At 44.6% G+C, this 20180-nt stretch overlaps 1 protein-coding gene across 1 annotated transcript in view; it reads right to left on the bottom strand.

Moving 5' to 3' along the window:
• The window catches only part of Ppp1r14c (protein phosphatase 1 regulatory inhibitor subunit 14C), an 82833-nt gene extending 62892 nt beyond the window's left edge, over positions 1 to 19941 (bottom strand). Inside the window, exon 1 of the mRNA XM_046427431.2 lies at positions 19120 to 19941. Coding sequence (XP_046283387.1) covers positions 19120 to 19422 — 303 coding nt within the window. The 5' untranslated portion in view covers positions 19423 to 19941. The remainder of the gene's footprint in view (positions 1 to 19119) is intronic.
• Positions 19942 to 20180: the final 239 nt, after the last annotated feature.

The following is a 20180-nucleotide window of genomic DNA, read 5'->3' as shown; positions in this document are numbered from 1 at the left end:
AAATGGTAATGCTTGGATATATCGAGTTAAATAAGGTGTAATATTAAAAATGTGAACATTAAACCACATACACATACAAGGCAATCAATTATATTTAAAAACAAAGTTGTAAAGTACTCAAAAACCCATCACTTTCTAATTATTTTGTTCCATTTGACCATGATCTGGGATATTGAGGTTACTCTGATCCATCGTGTCTGTGTGGAGGAAATATCTGCTCCCCAGCCGCATTCAGCAGCTTCACAGCGGGAGCCTGAAATCAACCTGGAGAGAGCTCTTACAGGAGGAGATCTGTGCAAGCTGTGAATCGGGGCCTTTTCTTCCTGAGAGCCAGTGGTTAAACATTTACCCGCAACCCACTGACGGGGTGCAAACTTCAAAGACAAGGAAAAGTGGGAAACCCTATTGTGTTGGGGAAGGGCAGGAGCCAGGTGGAGGGGCAGAGAGAAAGTGAAAGGGAGAAGAAAAGCCATGTGGGAAGGGGATGAAGGAGAGAGAAGAGAGCCATCGGGGACAGAGGAAGGAGGGAAAGGAAGGCAGACAAAGGAAACAGGAAGAATGATTTTATTTATCTAGTACCTGAGGCAAAGAGTGGTCCCACAAAAGAAAAGCATTTCATGTACCCAACATGGAAACTCTGAGAATCTCTACAAATGGGTTAGAAGAGACCCACGAGGTTGGGGGTGTCCTTAATGACTTGACCCCATGATCAGGCCCCCCCTGTGCTGCATGGCAGGGAGACCCTGCCACACAGGGAGCTCTTTATATAAAATGGCTCCAGTCTCCTGAGCTTTTTATAGATTCTGTCTCCTCCCTTGCTGACAGGCTGTCAGCTGTCACTTCGAGATGTTCTCCCAGGGCTTACATCTAGGAGCCTCGTGCTTCCAAACCCCAGCGAACTGGGAAACCAGAAAACCACACTTGTTGGGATCGTGTCTAAAGAAAGCGTAAACAAGCTCGAAGTGACAGCCCACAGCTCCGTCCAATAAATAAGGAGCCCAGCTCTAGGATCCCACTGCGTCCCCAAAGTTCCTCCTGCTTTCTTTCAGGTTCTCCATCTGTGCCAGAAAACTGAGGTTACAGAATTAGTGGCTTTGGGGATAGGTGAGGTTTCCCTAGCTACATAAAATATTCAATGGAAAGAAACTAAAAATTAAAGAAAACTGAGATGACATTAACTAAATAAGAAAGAGAATCCAAGTCCTGTCAAGCAGGTCATAGTCCATAGCATCCGACACCCTGTTCCCTTAGTAATCTATTTCCTTTTCCAGGGGCAGACCCAGCTCCATGGCATCCTTTCCCATGTCCACAAAAGGCTCTGGAGCTGCCGACACTGGCAACCAGCAACAGGCAGAGGGAGGCGAGAAGTGCTGATGGAGGCGACCTCCACTTCCAACAATCGAGGCCTGGGGATGGCACCAGCCAGGGCCTCTGCCCACTCCCTGCCACTCCTAGTTCACAGTCCTCTAAGGAGCAAGGAGCAGAGAGGCCCTATGACATGAACCAGGCCCTGGTAGAACCCAGCAAGATGGCAGCCACAGGAGCAGCCTCCTTGCCCCTTGCCCCAGACAGTTCACCAGGAGCAAGAGCAGCACTTTCCATCCAATCTGAAATAAGGACATGCTGGCGTATCCCAAGTCCATGCTAGCTGCCCACAAATGCTCCTCCCTCCACCCACCTCTCAACTTTGTCAAGGGTCTGGCATTAAATTCTGAAAGTGAGAAGAGTATTAAGCTGCTTAATGAATTTGCTATATGAAATACCATACTTTTAAAAACAAATCTCTTTTCTTTTGCAGGGTGTTTGTTTTAAAATAGTTTGATAGCAACATAAAAGCTCTAATTACTAGGCTCGTTGCCTATTTACCCAGACTATCATACACACACAAAAAATTTTTAAATAACTATAATAGAACAAAGCTATCCCAGAAATAAAACTCCAAAAATTCTCCCTGTGCTGAGTGTTTAATTTATAAAGGAAGAAACAGCAAATATTCTAAAATTCAAAATAGAAACTCAAGAAAGAATTTCACTATTTCAGTTCTACCTTTAGCTGGGCACATAGGAGACCCATAATACATATTTATCAGGTGACTAGACAGTTAAATAAACACAGTACAACCAACTGGATATTCTGGTCTTCCCTAGGACTTTGGCCATCAGGACAGGTCCGAAACCATATTTGGACCTGTTGAAGAAATAAAATTAACTAGCCAAGTAAATTGTTCTCAAAATGAAATCTGAGTATCTTTTCTGAGCCTAGTCCTCTGGCAAAGGGCTCATATGCTACAGGCAATTTCAGACCTATCAACCAGCTGATATCTATGGACCATCTACAGAACCCGGGCCAGGGCGCCACAGAGAAGGAGTCTACTGAGCAAGACAGGAAGGCCCCACTCAGCATGGAAACCCACTCACTGGAATCGAACTGGACACACACATGAAAGGTCTCATGCCTCATTTCAGACTGCTCTGACAAGTACCATTGACCAGGGGGCTTAAACAATAGAATGTATAACTGACCAGCAGCAGAGTGCAAGATCAAGGTGCCAGCAGATCCCATGTTGGTGAGGCCAGCTTCCTGGTTCTGAGGGACTTGTATCCTCATGTGGCAGAGAACCGAGAGGGAGAAGACTTTCTGTGTCTTTTATAAAGACACTGATGCCACTCATGAGTGCTCCACCCTCATGACCTAATCATCTTCCCAAGGTCCCATCCTAGCACCATCACACTGGGAGTGATGATTCAAACACATGAATTTGGGGGAGACACAAACATTTGGTATCCCCCAAATTCATACACTGAATAGCATCCATAGCACTATGTGACTACTGTGAACGGGAGAGGGTGGTCTTTTCAATGGAAGGTGCTGGATCAACTGGATAGCCAAGTGGGAAAAATGAACTTTAATCCATAGCATGCCTCTAATCCTAGCCACCTGGGAGACTAAGGCAGGGGGAGCCCAAGTTCAAGGCCAGCCTGGGCAACTTAGGGAGACCCTGCTTCAAAATAAAAAGAGTTGGGGATGTAGCTGAGTGGTAGAGCACCCCTGGGTTCAATCCCTAGTATGGGGGTGGAGGGAACATAGGAGAAAATTGTCATGACCTTGGAGAAGACAAGGGTTTTTTAAACAAGGTACAAAATGAGTCAACCAACTATACAGGAAAAAATGGACAATATTCAGATTAAGAACTTCTGATCAACAAAAGACACCATTAAGAGAGTGAAAGAGGCAACTCACAAAGCAGAAGAAAATACCTACAGCACATGTTTCTGACAAAGGATTTGTACCCAGGTGTATAAGGATCAGTCCAGGATATAGGTCAGACAACCAAACTGAAAATTGCTTTGCTCTCCCTTTCTTTCCCTCTCCTTTCTTTCTCTCTTTTTTTTCCTTTTCGTGGGCATTTCACAAAGAGGATACTCAAAGGGCCAAAACACACACAAAGGGGCTGAGCTCTAAGGTAGAAAAAAGCCCCTGTGAGCAGGTGGAAGGAGCCAGGCCCCTAGTGAAGGGCAGGGGTGACCTGACCTCCTGTCTAACTTTCTTTCTGTCCAGGGATAGGGACACCATCCCTTACCAAAAATAGTCTTTTTACCCCCCTCCCCCAAATGAAAAGGTCTTAACTTCCCAAATTGGCACAATTGCTTATTCTGAAAATGTAAAGAAGTGAATGTGAACAAATGCTGGCTTCTTTTTTTCCATTGTTTCTTACAATTTTTAAAAGTGTGAATGCCAGCCTTCCTCAGGAGAAAACGGCGAGACTCCATAGGAGCTGCTGTCAACACTGGAAAGCCCAGTGCAGGACAGGACCTACCCCCCCGCAATCACCCCAGGGCCCCTCCACAACTCATGAAATTTCTCTGCCGCAGTAAGCACGCAGCAGGCCTTGAAGAGGTGCAGAGGTCGGGCAGAGCCCTTGTGGACAGACGGAGGCCCTCACAGAGGAGTGGGTCAGTGACGGAGGGAGTGGGCTTCTCCTGACAAGGACTAACTAGGTCTGGCTGCTTAACTTCTGAGATAAGACTGAGCTGTTTGGGGGGCTATGGCTGCAGAAGTTGGGAGTTTGGCCCAATTCTTTGCCTCTGTCCTGGGCAGGCTCATTTGCTTTTCCACCAAGTCAGGACACAGCACAAAGGCTCTTTCAAGGTGCCAGCACTTGGTCTTGGATTTCCCAGCCTCCAGAACTGTGAGCCAAATAAACTTCTATTGCTTAGAAAGTACCCAGTCCGAACGGTATCTGTCACAATAGCACAAAAAAAGACTTAAAACATGTCCTACTCTTACCCATGACTGTAAGAAGAGTGGGATATTCATGCCCACCTCTTTCTAAAAATAACTTAAGGGTTCTTATAAAAAATGCATGTTTATTCCATACAAATAAATAAAATAAAAATATCCATAATGACACTAAAAAAGCACAGTTAATATTTATTATGAACTGTCCCTTATATTTTCTGGGCACACATAAAAGATACCCTAGGAAAAAGAAGATTTTTACCCAGAATGTATGTTTTTCCATTGTTATTTACTTAACTCAAATATGATATATAGATGGTGTTGCAAGAAGGTAATTCTCTTGAAGCAAACCAAAAGATTTTTTTTTTTCATTCTGAGGCTCTCATTAGATTATCTTATATTCATAAAACATGGTATGTAACCAACATTTGAAATGAAGGCAGAAACTCTACCCAAAAATTTAGAAACAAAAACAAAAACATAGGCCTCCACCCCCTTTCTGGTTGTAGAACACAGCTTTAATTTGAATATATGTATTAACAAGGTAGAATTAATTTTGATAAAAGGATACTAGTTATCACTAATGTTGCTTTCAGAAATATCCTGGGCTTATCTTGGAGTGATTTTCAATACTATTAATTCTTAGACCATCTCTGAGAGGCCTAGATCATTTAAAGGGGGAAATTAAAGCTAGCTAAGGACAGCAAATGACAACTATTCTAGGAAGAGAAGTGGATGGGGGTAGGTGGCCACTCCATCCTTCTGGGCAGACCCAATTCCCCCAAGGAAATGGGAAGGACAATCTTAGAAGGTAATGACCTCTCACTGGGTGTAAAGAACTGTTGTGGTAACCAACAGGGACCTCTGAAACCAGACCAACCGTTCATACCGCCCATGAGAAACCACACGTAGGAACTTTCCAGTTATGATTTTGTAAAGCAGGCCAGAGGGAGGAGGATACAGCCCTGTTTCTGGAGAGGAAGCTGATTCCTGCCTTCTACCCTGGACTCCAGGTGGGGGCATTAGCCTTATTCAGAATGACCAGCATGACAATTTCAATTCCACTATATCAAATGTTTTATCTGGTATCTCTGTCTCGAGCTTTTCCCTCCTTTTGCAGCTTATAGTAAGGTGTCAGGGATAAATTAGCTCCTCATTTTCTTCTTCTTTAGAGTTGCTAGGTAATTTAACTTCGGGATGGTTCACTCGTTGGATACAGCCCACAATCCATCCTCCCAAAGTTTAACGGGGGGACCCCTCAGACCTTTGAGGCATGGCAAGCAGCTAAATGTGTTCTGAGTCTCAGGGTAGAGTAGATGATGGCTTATTTATCTACATGCAGACAGGTGTTAATTAGTTAAGCATATATCCATCTTATCTGGTATAAGATTACTAAATGCTGAACCTTCTGGGGTTTGATGAAGAAATGGAAAATTTTAGCTTAACAAAAGGCACTTGTCTTCCAGAGACAGTCCGTGGGTTTTTTTTTTTTTTTTCAGATTTAATATTTGGAGGCTGTTTTCATTATAGCAAGCATAATCATGTTTTAGCACCAAATCAATGAGTCATTTGCTTTCGACTTGTTGGGGAGCTGCCACACCCCACTGCACACATGAGAAAAGCCAGTTGACTAATGTATCAGGAGAGTCTGAGCTCCCAAGAACGAGCCAGAGAAGCAGCCATCTTTGCCAATCTGAAAACTCAACACCTTCCCTCCTTAGCCTGAAACAGATTTGAGTCTATTAGAATTAGTAGAAATGATTGAAGTAGTTCTGGCAGCTGCACTACCAACACGTAAAATAAAAGAGAAAGAGATTAACAGATCATCAACCACTGCGCTGAGGGCTGGAGCAAAAGCCTCTGTTAGCATAACCCAAACAAGTTGTTCAGGGGTTTTCACAACATATTTACTTGTTTCATGTCAAAAGTAATATCTGCTCTTTTTAAATACACACACCGTATCCCGTGACTTTTTTTAAGTGACCTTCTAAGGTCTGGGGGTGTAGCTCAGTGGTAGAGAGCATGCTTAGCATGCACAAGACACTGGGTTCCACCTGCCACATCACAGAAAAATAAACAAACAGAGCATCTAACTTTTAACCTCAAAAGAGATTGAGCATGGAGCCAATTCCACCTAAATGGATAGCTAGAGAACATAAGGACCCCTTACTAACCGCTTGTGCAACTTGGCAATCAAAGAAATAAACAACACACTCATAGAGATGTATACTTGAAAGCTAATGGATTCGAATTTTTTCTAAAGAAATGGTTGCAATGGTTTGTCTAAGAAAGAACAAAATCCTGTAAATGGTTCAACTAAGATGAAGCATATTGGAAAATGATTCAAATCAATTATAAAAGACTTGCCCAGAGGATGGGGTCAAACATGCTCGAATACATGGAACTGATCAGGGCCTAAGGTGAGATTGGTGCTCGCAGTTTGGGGGGACGGCTTCCCGTCTCCTGCCCTTGTCTCTGGCAGTTTAAACCCAGGCATATTAGGCAAAGTTCCTCTGAGCTTCCATTTTCTCATTTTGAAAATGGGATGACTAGTTAGTTACATCACCAAGCTTTTGTGGGGGTTAAATGGGATTATCTGATGGTGCTTCACGATTCTATCATTCTACAAAATAAACAAATATTATAAAGAGTAATAAATTTTGCTTTCCACTTCCTTCCAGGACTGCCCACGAGAAATCTCAATTTCTTTTTGTTATCCTGTCACTTGCGTTCTAAAACTAACTAGAACACGACATTCCGGTGAAAATTAATTTGCTTAATATGGATTTATTCAGACTCTTATTCAGACTGATTTGTAATTTCACCTTTTTAAATTTTATCCCTTAAAACTGCTGTGGTTTTCCCTCTCTGGTCCTCATTTTATATCTCAACTCAAACCTCCCCAAGTTAAAATAAACACCACCATTAGCTCATTAGGAGCTGCCAAGACAAAGAACAAATAATGAGAACAGAGAACCAATGTTATTAGTTATACGCCTAAAATTGTTATGTCAAATATGCCAGCTCCTCCTAAAGGTTAACCCAATTAAAGGCAAAAGAAATAAAAAGCAGACAAGGTGACTCTAAGCAACTATACTTTTAGATTTCAAATTTAACCCAAAAGCTGATACCTAGGGGGAAGGGAAAAAGTAAGTTCTGAAAATGAATCTGATCCTTGCCTTCCTGGTCCTACTCAAGTCCCATCACAAGAGAGATCACATCCAGTGAAGCGTGACGTCACTCCCACCCCAGCCAGGAGTCAGCCATGCCAGTTAGACTGCTCTACGGAGAAGTAGTCTAACTCTGGCCTCAGGTTTGCCTGGAAGGGGAAAGACATTTCTGTTTCTTCTGCTCTCAGTATCACCCTCCCTTTAAAAATTCCCTTTCTGCAATACACAGCCAGTTGTAGCACAGAATCCCTGAAGGTTAGAGCTATAGAGCCTCAAGCCCCCCCCCCCATTTTTTTTTTTTTCACATGAGGAAAGAAAAGCTGAAAATAAAGCACTACAGTGATGATGACTTGCCAAGACCACCCAGCGGGTAAACAGCAGCCAGGCGAGAGCAGAGCTGAGCAGGCCAGGGCCCCTCCCGAAGGATCTGATTTCACAGATGCCAACAGGGCTCTCGAAGCCCACAAATAATAATCCTGCCTTGGCTTACTCGCTGCTGAACTTCAGCAGGGGAGATGGCTTTCCCTTACTTAAGCCCTCACTCTTCCCGTTAAAATGAAAGACAATTAAATCGGTTTTAGTCCCTTCCTTTAAAATGTCAACTCATTTGTCACATCCTCTCCTGGAAACAGGCTTTGAGTTCAGGAAGTGCATGCACGGCTATCACACTCAAATGCACATGTAAAGACACACAAGTGGCCACAGGACACGGTTCCCCTCAAAGTCTTTCAGAAAAGAAAGGCTCTATTTGGATCATTTTTTCCTCAATCATACAATGATGCTTTAGAAACTCGTCTACACTCCGGTCTCTTCCTTTTTCCAAGCTTTTACTCAGTGGAACAGATTTCTTCCAAAATGCCAGTGCTGACTAAGAAAAACCTGGTGAGAATTTATTGGCCTGAACTTTCCACAGAGACAGGAACCTGGGCTTTTTCATTCCTTGTTCTATGGAGACTTGTGCGAACCTGTCACTCTGAATCTTATCTGCAGATGGAAAAGCACTCAGCTCTTCTTAGTACAAGCAGCACTTCCACTCCCAGAGAAATGAACGATTCCTTGCAATAAAACAGTATTCTTGTGCATGCTGAAAACTGAAAATTACAGAGAAGAATGGCAGTAGCCTGTGATTGCTTCCTTTGAAGACTCGTATCACCCGTGCATCTGGGCTTTATATCATGACAACTTCCTTTTAACTCCCAGGTTCAAAGGACTGTATCGTTATAATTCATAACCACGACAAAGGACTGTTAACTTCAAGTCGACAATGAAAGAGCGGGTTTTGACGCAGGCAGAGCCAAATTACATTAGTGCACTTAATGTGGGGTGTGTATTTCTGGAATGCACAGTAAACTGCCCTAAAGGACCAGTTTCTGTCTTACCCACTCGACAGTCAGATACGGGACAGTCTTGGTCTGCTTGGGCTGCTATGACAGAATTCCTCAGACCAAGCGGAAATAGCATTTGTTTCTCACAGTACCAGAGGCTAAACCCAAGATTAGGGTGTGGGTGTGGCTGGGTTCTGGGTGAGGGCCCTCTTCTGGGCTGGATGGGGCTGCCTTCTTGCCATGTCCTCCCGTGGGAGGGAGAGTGCTCTAGTCCCTTCAGCTCCTTATAAGGGCACTAAGCCCCTGTTGATGACAGGGTCTCTACTCTTAGCACCTCATCTGGCACTAATCACCTCCCCAAAGCCTCACCTCCAAATACCATCACAGTGGGGGTTATTTCAACCTATGAATTTTGAGGCAACACAGTCCACAGCAGGGACACCCAAGAGCAGTCAGAAGCATAAGAGTCACCCCGGGGCTAGGAAGAGGTGAGATTCTGCCTCCGGGAAAGTGCAGTGAGGTGGGAAATGGGATTGCAGAAAGGGGTCCTAGGAAGGCCTGTCAGCCAGCCTGCAGTGGGGCAGAGCGGAGGGGCTTCCTGGAGGAGACACCAGCCAGTGCCAGCCTGAAACCCAGGCAGGAGGCAGGTGCTGAGGTGGAGGGTGGGGACAGATGATTCTGGCCGAGGAGTGCCTGCTGACACACGCTGGTGACTGAATTGAGAGCTGAAGAGGCAGGCGGGGGATTGAGCAGCGGCACAGGTGACTCTAGAGAAGACCCCTGATCCCTGGTAGTAAGCTAAGGCGCTCATGCTCTGCCTAAAGGCTGGGAGAACGAGCTCCTACCTGGATCTTCAGAAGTTCTCGGGCAGCAGCGTGTGCTGGTGGCTACTCTGAACACCGCAGCAAGGCTAAGCTGGAGGCTGGGCCCAGGAGGCCCCACCCAGCCTCCCACCAGGGCCTGCAGCTCAGGCCCTCTGTGCCTCAGCTCCTTCGCCTGGTCTGCAGAGTTGCCATGAGGACGGATGAGAGCTCTTGAAGGACAGAGCACGCTCTAAGAACTGAACGCTGTAGCTGTCAGAAGCCAGAGCGGCATCGTGGCCAAGTGACTTTGGCGTCACTGTGACCTTAGACAAGGACAAGCTACAACCTCTCTGATCTCAGTCTCTTTAGCTATAAAATGAAGAGAATACCACTCACTTCACAGAGTTATCTCCAGGATTGATGGCAAGAGAGGAAATGCACGGCCTCACCTGGGAGCTGAATTAGCAGCAGAAGTCGTAGCAGTTGCGGCAGCAGCAGTAGAGGGGTACTAGTAGTACTCGTAACCTGAAGGAAACTAGACTCAAGTGGCCATTCCTATAATATAAAGCAGTGATCAGGAGAAGTCAAGAAATTAGTTTCCAAGAATAGAAGTTCACTGGATTAGACAAAAGGAATGAGGGGAAGGGAGGAGATGGGAAATAGGAAAGACAATAGAATGAATCAGACAGAACCTTCCTGTGTTCATGTATGAATACACGACCAGGGTAACTCCACATCATGTACAACCACAAGAATGGAAGGTATACTCGGTGTATGTGTGATATGTCAAAATACACTCTACTGCCATGTATGTCTAACAAGAACAAATAAAATTTTTTTTACAGAAATTAGTTTCTAGAGCTCTAAGAACAAGCATCAACAGGACTTCATGAGTGTTGGATGTGACCGGCAGGGAGGGCAAGAGATAAGGATGCCACATGATATTTTACTGGGACAGCAGCACTGCCCTGCATGGAGGGAGTAAGGAAGAGGAGCAGTGTGCAGAGGAAGATATCAAACTCCTCTCACACCATTGACCCCAGGTTCCCCTGGGGCACCCAGGGAGTTGTCCATTTCTAAGAACTCTACATATGCCTGGCACTCGGAAAACAGATCGAGGACAAAAACCCAGATTTGGAAGTTGTCAGCAGATGAACGACAACTGAATTGGAATATACTCACCACCCAGGGAGAGCGTGAGGGAGCGAAGGAAGCAGAGAAGACAGTGAGCTGGGGGCCCAGAGACCAGCTCAGGAAAGAAAACCCAAAAAAGGGGCCGTGGCTGGGAGAGTAAAAGAATGAGACCTGGGAGACAGGCTTAGGAAGGAATGTGAGCAGCTCACTAGGTGGAAGGTCAAGTCAGAGAAGGACCCAACGAAACTCACTGGGTTGAGAGACAAGAAGGTTCTAGGGTAGCCATGGGGGGAGCTGATGTCAGGTCATGGTAGACAGAGGAGGTGCGTGTCTTGGGTGGGGACAGAGCTTCTAGAAAAATGAACAGTCGGGGAAGGAGCAGGGCAAGATGGTAGCAGGGGTGTGAGAGGAAGGGAAGCCATTCCTGTGTACAGCGGGTGGTGAGTCCAAGGGGCTGATGGAAATGGAAGATGACCAGGGGGCTGAGAAGAGCATGGTCATGGAAGGAAGTCCCTGGAGGACAGCAGGGCAGGCCTGCACAGGAAGAGGCTGCCAGGACACCAGCTGAGAGAAGGGGCCATAACCAAAGGTACCTTGAAAAGACAGGTGAAGGTTGAAAGAACAGAGTGCAGGACCCAATCTAGGTGCCCTTCAACAGATAAATGGATAAAGAAAAGGTGGTATCTATACACAATGGAATATTACTCAGCCATAAAGAAGAATAAAACCATGGCATTTGCCAGTAAATGGAGACTATCATGCAAAGCCAGTCCCAAAACTCCAAAGGCCAAATGTTCTCTCTGATATGTGGGTGCTAACCCACAATAACAGGGAAGAATAGAAGTTCATTGTATTAGACAAAGGGAAATGAAGGGAAGAGAGGGGAAATGGGCATAGAAAAGACAGTAGAATGAATCAGACATAACTTTCCTATGTTCACATATGAATACACAACCAGTGCAACTCCACATCATGTACAACCACAAAAATGGAATCCTAATTAGAATAATTTCTACTCCATATATGTATAATATGTCAAAGTACCCTCTACTGTTTGTGTGTGTGTGTATGTGTGTGTGTATATATATATATACTGTGTTTTATATATAAAATGTACATATATAATTATATATATTTATAATCAATTTTAAAAGAGACAATAAGAAACTAAAAAATAAAATCACATGGACAAAGCACAGCTAGAAACACAATTCAGACCACATTCCTCCCACCATGTAGAAGAGAAGACTTCATGGAGAAGAGCCACAGCATAGGCAAGGTTGTGTCCAGGCTGGGAGGAAGACAGAACACACCAGACGTGAACATGCAGCTGAGATGGCAGGCAGAACATGTGTGTGCCTGCTGGAGCCTCAGAGCAAGGAAAAGAGCAGACAGCGACTCAGGAAAGAAACAGTGAAATTTCCAAAGGCATTTTCTCAATCTAAATTTAAAAGCAAATGGCTACCATTATCATGTTTAAGTTCATGTTTGGGGCAAGTAAATCAATGAAAATAGGTATATTTTCCAGCAATGCTGAAATAAAACAGTAATGGTGCAAGATAATGATGTGGTTCTAGTAACAAAAGAATACATTGATTTTTTTCACCTCTCTGATTAAGAAACACCAACTGGAATGATGGGAAGGAAGCAGGAATGGGAAGAGGAAAGACAGTGGAATGAATCACAACAGAACTCTCCTATGTTCATAATATGATTACACGACTAGTGAAACCCCACATCCACAGAATGGGAAGTTATACTCCATGTATGTATAATATGTCAAAATAATTCTACTGTCATATATATCTAAAAAGAATAAATTTTTAAAAATTTAGAGAAACACCACCAATTAATTTCAATATAAAACATCAATGACTTTGAAAACATCTTATGAAAATTCCTCTTTCATTTGTTCAAATAAATTCTTCAAGATTGAAGAACTACACACTACAAGAGATATATATGATGATAGTTAAAATGGTTCCTGCCTTCAAATTGTTAAATCCACAAAAACATTTAGGATGAAAAAGGCTCAAGGAAAGGAGGGAATAATTTCAAGTATATTTGCCAAGTTCAAGTTCAAGCACACAGTAACACCTCTGACTACAAAGTACCCACACATCACTTTCCTTAAAAGTCTAGCACCCGATCTATGTGAATACCTTGTCCTCTCCCTGCCCCCTGCTCCCACTCTCCCTTCCCCACATCACAGAGAATATCCAACAGCTAGTGGCCAGTTATGGCCCCAATAACAACCCCAAGCCCACACCCACTGTGTTCCGGGTACTGTACTTGGTGTTGTCTTTCCAGTCCTCACCACAAGATGATCCCCTTAAACACATGAGAAAGGGGGCTCCAAAGGGTTGAGAAAACTGCCTGACCTCATACACTCAGGTTGGTCTAGCATACAGCATGAACTCCTACCCCACTGCCCGACACTAAAATCCCCTGCCCATTGCTTCAAGGGGAATTAAAAGTGCAGTTTTCTTCCTTTGCAATTTAGACTTCTTTTATCAACGGATCCTTTACGTTTAAGATACTCCTTAGTACTTCACGCAGTTTTATTGAAAAGTCTGTTCCCAAATACTAAATCAGTGGGGATGCACCAAATCATCTACAAGCTGAGTTCTAAGCAGCAGTTTTACCTCCCAGCAGACATGCTAACAAAGCAGCAAAGCAGGCTGATCTGATGCTGTAGAGTGGGAAACTACACACAAAGGAGGGACTTGAACTTAAAATGAGAGGCCTCATCCAGGCAGAAGAACAAACCCAGTGACACTGGTGTCCCTGAGGACACTACCAGGCATATCAGAAGTTACCATAGCAGCAATGGGGGGACAGGCAATTAGGGGTGCACAGAGGGGCCAGCTCTCATTTCCTGGCCACCCCCCTGCTCTGCCACAACCCATCTGATGGCCCTAGGATAACTTCACTGCCCTGTGCCTCAGTTTCCACATCCATAAAAGGGTGGCATAAGAGGTTGATAGTAGGATAACATGAACCTTGCATACACAGAGAAAGTATCCATCAATGTCAGCCAGTTCTATCACTTATGAATACACCTTTCCATTTCTCAAATAACATTTTTTAAAATTTTTCTTTGCTATTTTTCTTTTTTTCTTTATTTATTTTAATTAGGTGTATACGACAACAAAATGCATTTTGATTCACAGTACACAATTGCAGCACAACTTTTCATTTCTCTGGTTGTACATGATGTAGCGTCACACCCTATGTGCAGTCTTACATGTACCTAGGATAACGATGTCCATCTCATTCCACCATCTTTCCTGTCCCCATGCCCCCTGCCCACCCTCTCTCCCCTTTGCCCAAAGTTCCTCCATTTTCCCCATGCCTCCCCCTTCCCCATTATGGATCAGCATCCACTTTTCTGAGAGAAATTCTGCCTTTGGTTTTTTGGGATTGGCTAATTTAGCATGATATTCTTCAACTCCAACCATTTACCTGCAAATGCCAGGATTTTATTCTCTTTTATCACTGAGTAATATTCCATTGTGTATATATACTATCATTTCTTTATACATTCATCTATTGAAGGACACCTAAGTCGGTTCCACAGTTTAGCTATTGTGAATTGGGCTGCTATGAACACTGATGTGGCTGCATTACTACAGTATGCTGATTTTAAGTCCTTTGGGTATAGACCAAGGAGTGGGATAGCTGGGTCAAATGGTGGATCCATTTCAAGTTTTCTAAGGAATCTCCATACTGCTTTCCAGATTGGTTGCACCAATTTACAGTCCCACCAGCAATGTATGAGTGTTCCTTTCCCCGCATATCCTCACCAACATTTATTGTTGTCTGTATTCTTGATAACTGCCATTCTGACTGGCGTGAAATGAAATCTTAGAGAAATGCAAATCAAAACTACTCTAATGACTAGAGATGTTGAATTCTTTTCATATACTTGTTGATCAATTGTATGTTTTCTTCTGAGAAGTGTCTGTTCAGCTCCTTAGCCCATTTACTGATTGGGTTGTTTGGTTTTTGGGTGTTAATGTTTTTGAGTTCTTTATATATCCTGGAGATTAGTGTTTTGATGTGTGTGTGTGTGTGTGTGTGGCAAAAATTTGTTCCCAAAATGTACGCTCTCTGTTCACCTCATTGATTGTTTTCAAGTAAGTTTTTTTAAAATTGCAGGTCACAACTCACAACTGTGTTAGGAAATCAATTGTGGGTCTCAACCAGCACTTGCAGAAAATAAAACAGAATAGAAAGTTGCATTTATTTTTTTTGTAAATATAGGGGTTTTTTGTAGAATGATGTATTTAAACATTAACAAAATCATGGTTTAGATGACTCATAATTTTTCTTTAGTACATGGAGTAAGATTAACTGGTGCCTAGTGAAACTCTTTTTCTTTATATCCATGTGTCTGTGTATGTATCTGGCAGCAAGCTACCAGGTATTTCTTTCTGTGTCACCATTGAAAACTCAAAAAACACTCTTTTATAGGATGAGGATTTTAGAATCAGGGAAGATGAAAAAAAATGTAATAAGCCAGAGGCCCCTTTTAAAAAGGCAGATGCCTGAAGCAAAAGGAAGACCCCAAATGGACAGTCAGAATAGCACAGCAATTACCCCAGCACACAGATTGTTCATGGCTAGGCAGCTACTGGCATTTCAATAATTTGAGCTTAGCAACTTACTTTCTTTTCCAAAGCAGACCAAACTGCAAAACTGGAAGTACAGATGTTATCTTGACTGAAAAAAAAAAATCGATGACTTATCCAGTAATTCATCTTGCAACACTTGTCAGAGTAGACAGTATGCCAGATTTCAAATGCTCTTAAAAACAGTCAGGGTTTGGAAGAGATACGAAAATGTCTTAAAATAGACATCCTTACATATGGGTGTAGATTTAACCTAACAGTTCCATTACAACCAAATTCCTAACTAAAAAAATTTAACTCTCTGTACAAGCTTTCCCACAAGAAGATGAAATGAAAAAGAACTATAAACACATAGCTAATCATTTTAGAATTTAATAAAAACATCCATCTATGTATGCAAACTGTATGATTCCTTTCCATGAATGCTGTCGGACAATGTAGCCCTCAGACTGGGTAGGAGGGGCCACAGCCCTGGGCTCTACTCCTGCCACACCCCACCTTCCTGGAGATATCTGAGGACCAAGTAGACGCACCTATCTGAAACTAATGTCTCTCTACCTCATTTTAAGCTTTACTCAGGTCTCCAGAATAATCTCATGAAATACCAAACAGCTTCTAGAGTGTTGCAGGGTGTCTTCCCGGTTGGGGGTGAGCCAGAGGCAGCATGATGAAGGGTGGCCAAAAATGCATACAAAGATTGGTCATGCAAGTGGACACAAAGGCCTCACTAGGGGGCACTGTACCAGAGAGGGAACCAAAAGGGAACACACCCAGGCCAGGGGTTGATTGCCCCAACTGCATTCCTGCTCAGAGCTTGGGGAAGTGCAACAAATCAAAATTCAAACCTAGCCTTCCAGGACATTCTGAAGATTACAAGTGTCAAGGTAGGGGAATAGAACAGATTTATATAAATACCTATGAGCAAAAATTTTTTTATTAAGGTTAAAGTATTGGGAAACATGCTAGGTGGACTTCCTTGTTCTCATGCAAAGAATCCTGCAAAGTTATAGGCTGGCCTGGCAGGTGTGGGTGGCTCAGAGTCACAATGCCTGGCTTCCTACTCCTCACCCCCATTCCATTTCCCAGCTATGTGAGCTTGGGAAAGCTTCTCAGCCTTACTCAAATCTCAGTTTCCTCATTTGTAAAACACTGTTAGTAAAAGCACCCTCATCAAAGGGGTTGCTATGAAGACCAAATAAATTGGTGCATATGAAGGGCCCAGAATAGCACCCAATACTTCAGTACACAGTAAATACTGTTTATTGCATTTTTCTCCAAATAAAACTGATTGGCCACTACAAACTTCTGGGTAAAACCACAGTCATGTCTGTGTACTTCTTTCCCATTTCTTTCTAATTTTAAATATCTGGCTTTATGCCACTCTAAAAAAAAAATGATTTTCTATCCTGAAAAGGACAAGGACAAGTCATCTAACTGCTATCCTGTCTGATACCAAAGTTCTGAACTTAAACATCTATTTACCCTCTACCCCAACTCAGCAGTTAACTCAGGCCTTGGCTATAGTGAAGTTTGAAATCAGGCAATTTGGCCTTCTGTGTCAATTTCATGCAATAAACATTTGAAAATATTATCAGTTTTAAATGTAAGAAGGCTACTTCCTAATCTTCATAGTCAAGAGGATTCAGAGCTATAAGTCAGGGTAGGTGCTTCTAGATCCAAAAACCAGAGGCTGAAATGCTTGCAATCAGCACAGAAAGGCAATCAGAGAAGAGAACCTAGAGCTAAAAATAGAGTCCCACCAGTGGAGAAATAGATGGGAAGTCATAATCCTTGATTTGGCTACTTTTCAGTCCACAGTGTTTCTTTATTATCAAATGAAGGTCTGCCACCATCATAGTGATGACAAATGACCAACTAGCCTTCTCAATGATATTTATCCCTTTGTCCTTTGATGACTGCACAATTTGCAAAGAAATACTTGCCACATTTTAATGACATATACAGCATCTTGTATTGTAGTACTCTAAAAGCCTCTCTTTCAAATGTTAAGCTGTTTGCTACAAATTGAAGCTCTAAAACCTGAGAAGAAAAGTATAAGGAAAAGATTCAAGGTCATATTTACTTTTTAAAATGCATACCTCACCAATATGGTCAATACAAAGAACATTTAGCCCCCATCCCCCCCCAATAATAAATAATAAAATATATAGTTTGTCAACCTACATAGTAAGTAGAACTCTGTCTAATTTCCCAAGCTACATCTATTGAACATTGTTAATTTTAACAATAGGTTTTTTTTTTATTATTAACTCAAACCTCCTTAAATCTACTCCAAACCCAAAATGGAGTATAAAGACAGTAGGAAGTAAATGAAAATTAGATTCTACAGAGGCAAGACTGAGCACATCTATTCATCCAATTGGAATTCCACCTACATCAAACATAGTTTCTTTAAAGAGTTCCACCAACTTCCAATAAAAAAAAAATCCCATGAACACTTCTTAATTTGGCCAGTTTTTATTTAGGCAATTAAATTGGCTTATTTTAAGAGCTGGGATGGAGAAACAATATATTTTTACGAGCTCATTAGTTATTCAGTCAAGCTTCATTATATCATAATCATTCATCAGTAGTCAGCAATGAGAATGCTGTTTCTTTGTGCAATAAGAATGTGAAAGAAAATATGTATTTGCAATAGGCCATAAAACGTGTGAAATACTGAATGCCCCCAAATCAGTGGTAAAGCCAGTGAGTTCATCTGGCTTTCATTTTTGCTGAAGAGTGTAACAGTTTTATGGACACAAATCTAGCTTTAACTTAGAAGCCATATCCTTAATTATTAATCCCCTTCATGCTTCCACCTTTCCAAACTCCACTCGTGTAAGAGAGGTAGAATGTTTCATCTCTGTTATTAAAGGACTCTCTTGGGAGATCATTTGGCTTCTGTCATTTTTCTAGCATATGTTTGTTACCATTTATTTTAAATATTTCTCCCAATATCAAATGTGTACGTCAGACCCGTGGATAACCTTAGCTCCTGAACTGTGGGCAGCCACAATGTGATGTGGAGGGAAGCTGAGCGCCCCAACTGGCAGATCCTGGGCATCCCGCACACCACCCGTTTAGGCACTTTACGAGGTGGGCCCAAGGGTCTCGTTCTGCCCCCATCTGTGGGAATGAATAATTGAGCTTGAATAGCCCCAAAGAAGCTTCTTCAACAAAGGCCAACGTGTGCAGCTTTGGAAATACAAGAACGAATTATGGGGAAACGCATAGGGTCTGGCTGGAAAAGGGAAAGCATTCATCTCATGGTTTTGATATCGAATCTCTGAGATCCCCAGAATCGTTCCTTTCTGTTACACAGCTTAAGATTTCTTCCCTGTTCCTTCTCCATCAAAATCTGGGCTGCCCATCTCCGGGGTAGTGGGTGCTGTTCTCTCCTGCTGCGGTTTCCCCAACCGCTGCTTAGGCACAGCTGGGATGAGTCTCTCCGAGCCCCACTTCGTGTAGCTACTGTTGTAGCCCAGAAGCATCCGGATCTCGGAGAAAAAAAAAAAAAAAAAAAAAAAAAAAGCGCTTCCCAAGACCCAGCACATAGACAGCCCCGCGCCATCAAGGGAGCCCGCAGGCTCTCCAGGCACCCAGCAGCTAAACTCGGCAGCGGCGTCCCAGCCGCAGCGTCCCGGCGCCAGAGGGCACCCGGGGGAGAGAGATCGCGCAGCTCCTGGGTCCCAGCGCTCAGTGCCCGGGAGCCAGAACTGTGCGCACCTGGGAGCTGGAGCCGAAGGGAATTCCTGCGCAAGCACAGAGGAGCCAGCGAGGTCCCAACCCTCCCGTCCCCTCGCCCAGGTACCTCGCAACCGTACAGCTGACCCAGCTGCTCCACGATCCACTCCTCCAGCACCAGCCGCTTCCGAAGCTCCTTTCTGTCGTATTTCACTGTCACTTTTCCTTGCTGGTGGCGCCGCTGCTGCTGTTGCTGCTGCTGCTGCTGAACCTGCCCGGCAGTGGCCGTCGTGGCCACCGGCGCTGAGTCCTCCCGGGAGGAGCCCGAGCTGCCGCTGGCACCGCCGCGGGGGCTCTGGAAGAAAACCCGCGCCCCACCGCCACCGGCCCCGCCGGCGGCCGCCTCGCTGCTGCCGGTCACCACCGACATTTCCTCGCGCGCCGGAGTCCGAGTGCGGCCCCGAGGAGGGGCGGGCGGAGCCCCCGGCGCCGCTACCACTGTCAGTCGGGCAACCTCATGCGAGGGGCTCTCCCGCACCTGCTCCGCGCGCAGCGCAGCGCACGCTCGGCTCCTCGGGGAGGGCGGGAGGAGCGGAGGCGCGAGCGAGGAGGCGGGCGGGAGGGCGGAGACCGGAGGGCAGGGACCGCAGCCTTAAAGACACGGCCGCAGACCCTCTGGGTCCAGTCGTTGGAGATGAGGTCTGGCGCCCGCGAGGGAGAGGGCCCCAGGCGTGGGAGTCGCCCGCGGGGGCGGGGATTTGTGAGCGGGGACACCGCGATCGGCGGTGTGCAGGCAGCGGAGGGCCCTGGCGCGGGTCTGGGTGGCAGCGGTGCAGAGCTCTCTCGAATTGGAGACGGAAATTGCCCTTCTCGCGCTGTCCCGAAGCTCACCAGACCCGTCACCTCCCGCGGCCTTTGGCCCAGGCTGGCCGGGCAGGGGCCCACCACTGAAGGGACAGGGAAGGTTCTGCTCGCCGCCGTGACTCCTCCGAGGGCGGAGTGTGTCCCCCTCCCCCCCCCCCGCTCTCGGCCCCACCCAGAGACTCCAAACACGCATTCCTATTCAGGCCACGACGGATGCCGCTTCCTCTCTGGGATTGTGAGAAAAATTGATGAGGCGATGTTTGTGCAATCAGACAATTACCACGCCTGAGCAATTATTTCCAGACCAGTTCTTCTTTCCTTACC

The sequence above is a fragment of the Marmota monax genome, unplaced genomic scaffold, assembly GCF_021218885.2.
Source record: "Marmota monax isolate L192 unplaced genomic scaffold, Marmota_monax_Labrador192_F-V1.1 WCK01_AAM20220418_F8-fsc00114, whole genome shotgun sequence".
NCBI classification, from domain to species: Eukaryota; Metazoa; Chordata; class Mammalia; order Rodentia; family Sciuridae; genus Marmota; species Marmota monax.
The sequence above is the reverse complement of the archived record's forward strand: the minus strand, read 5'-3'. Positions and strand labels throughout refer to the sequence as shown.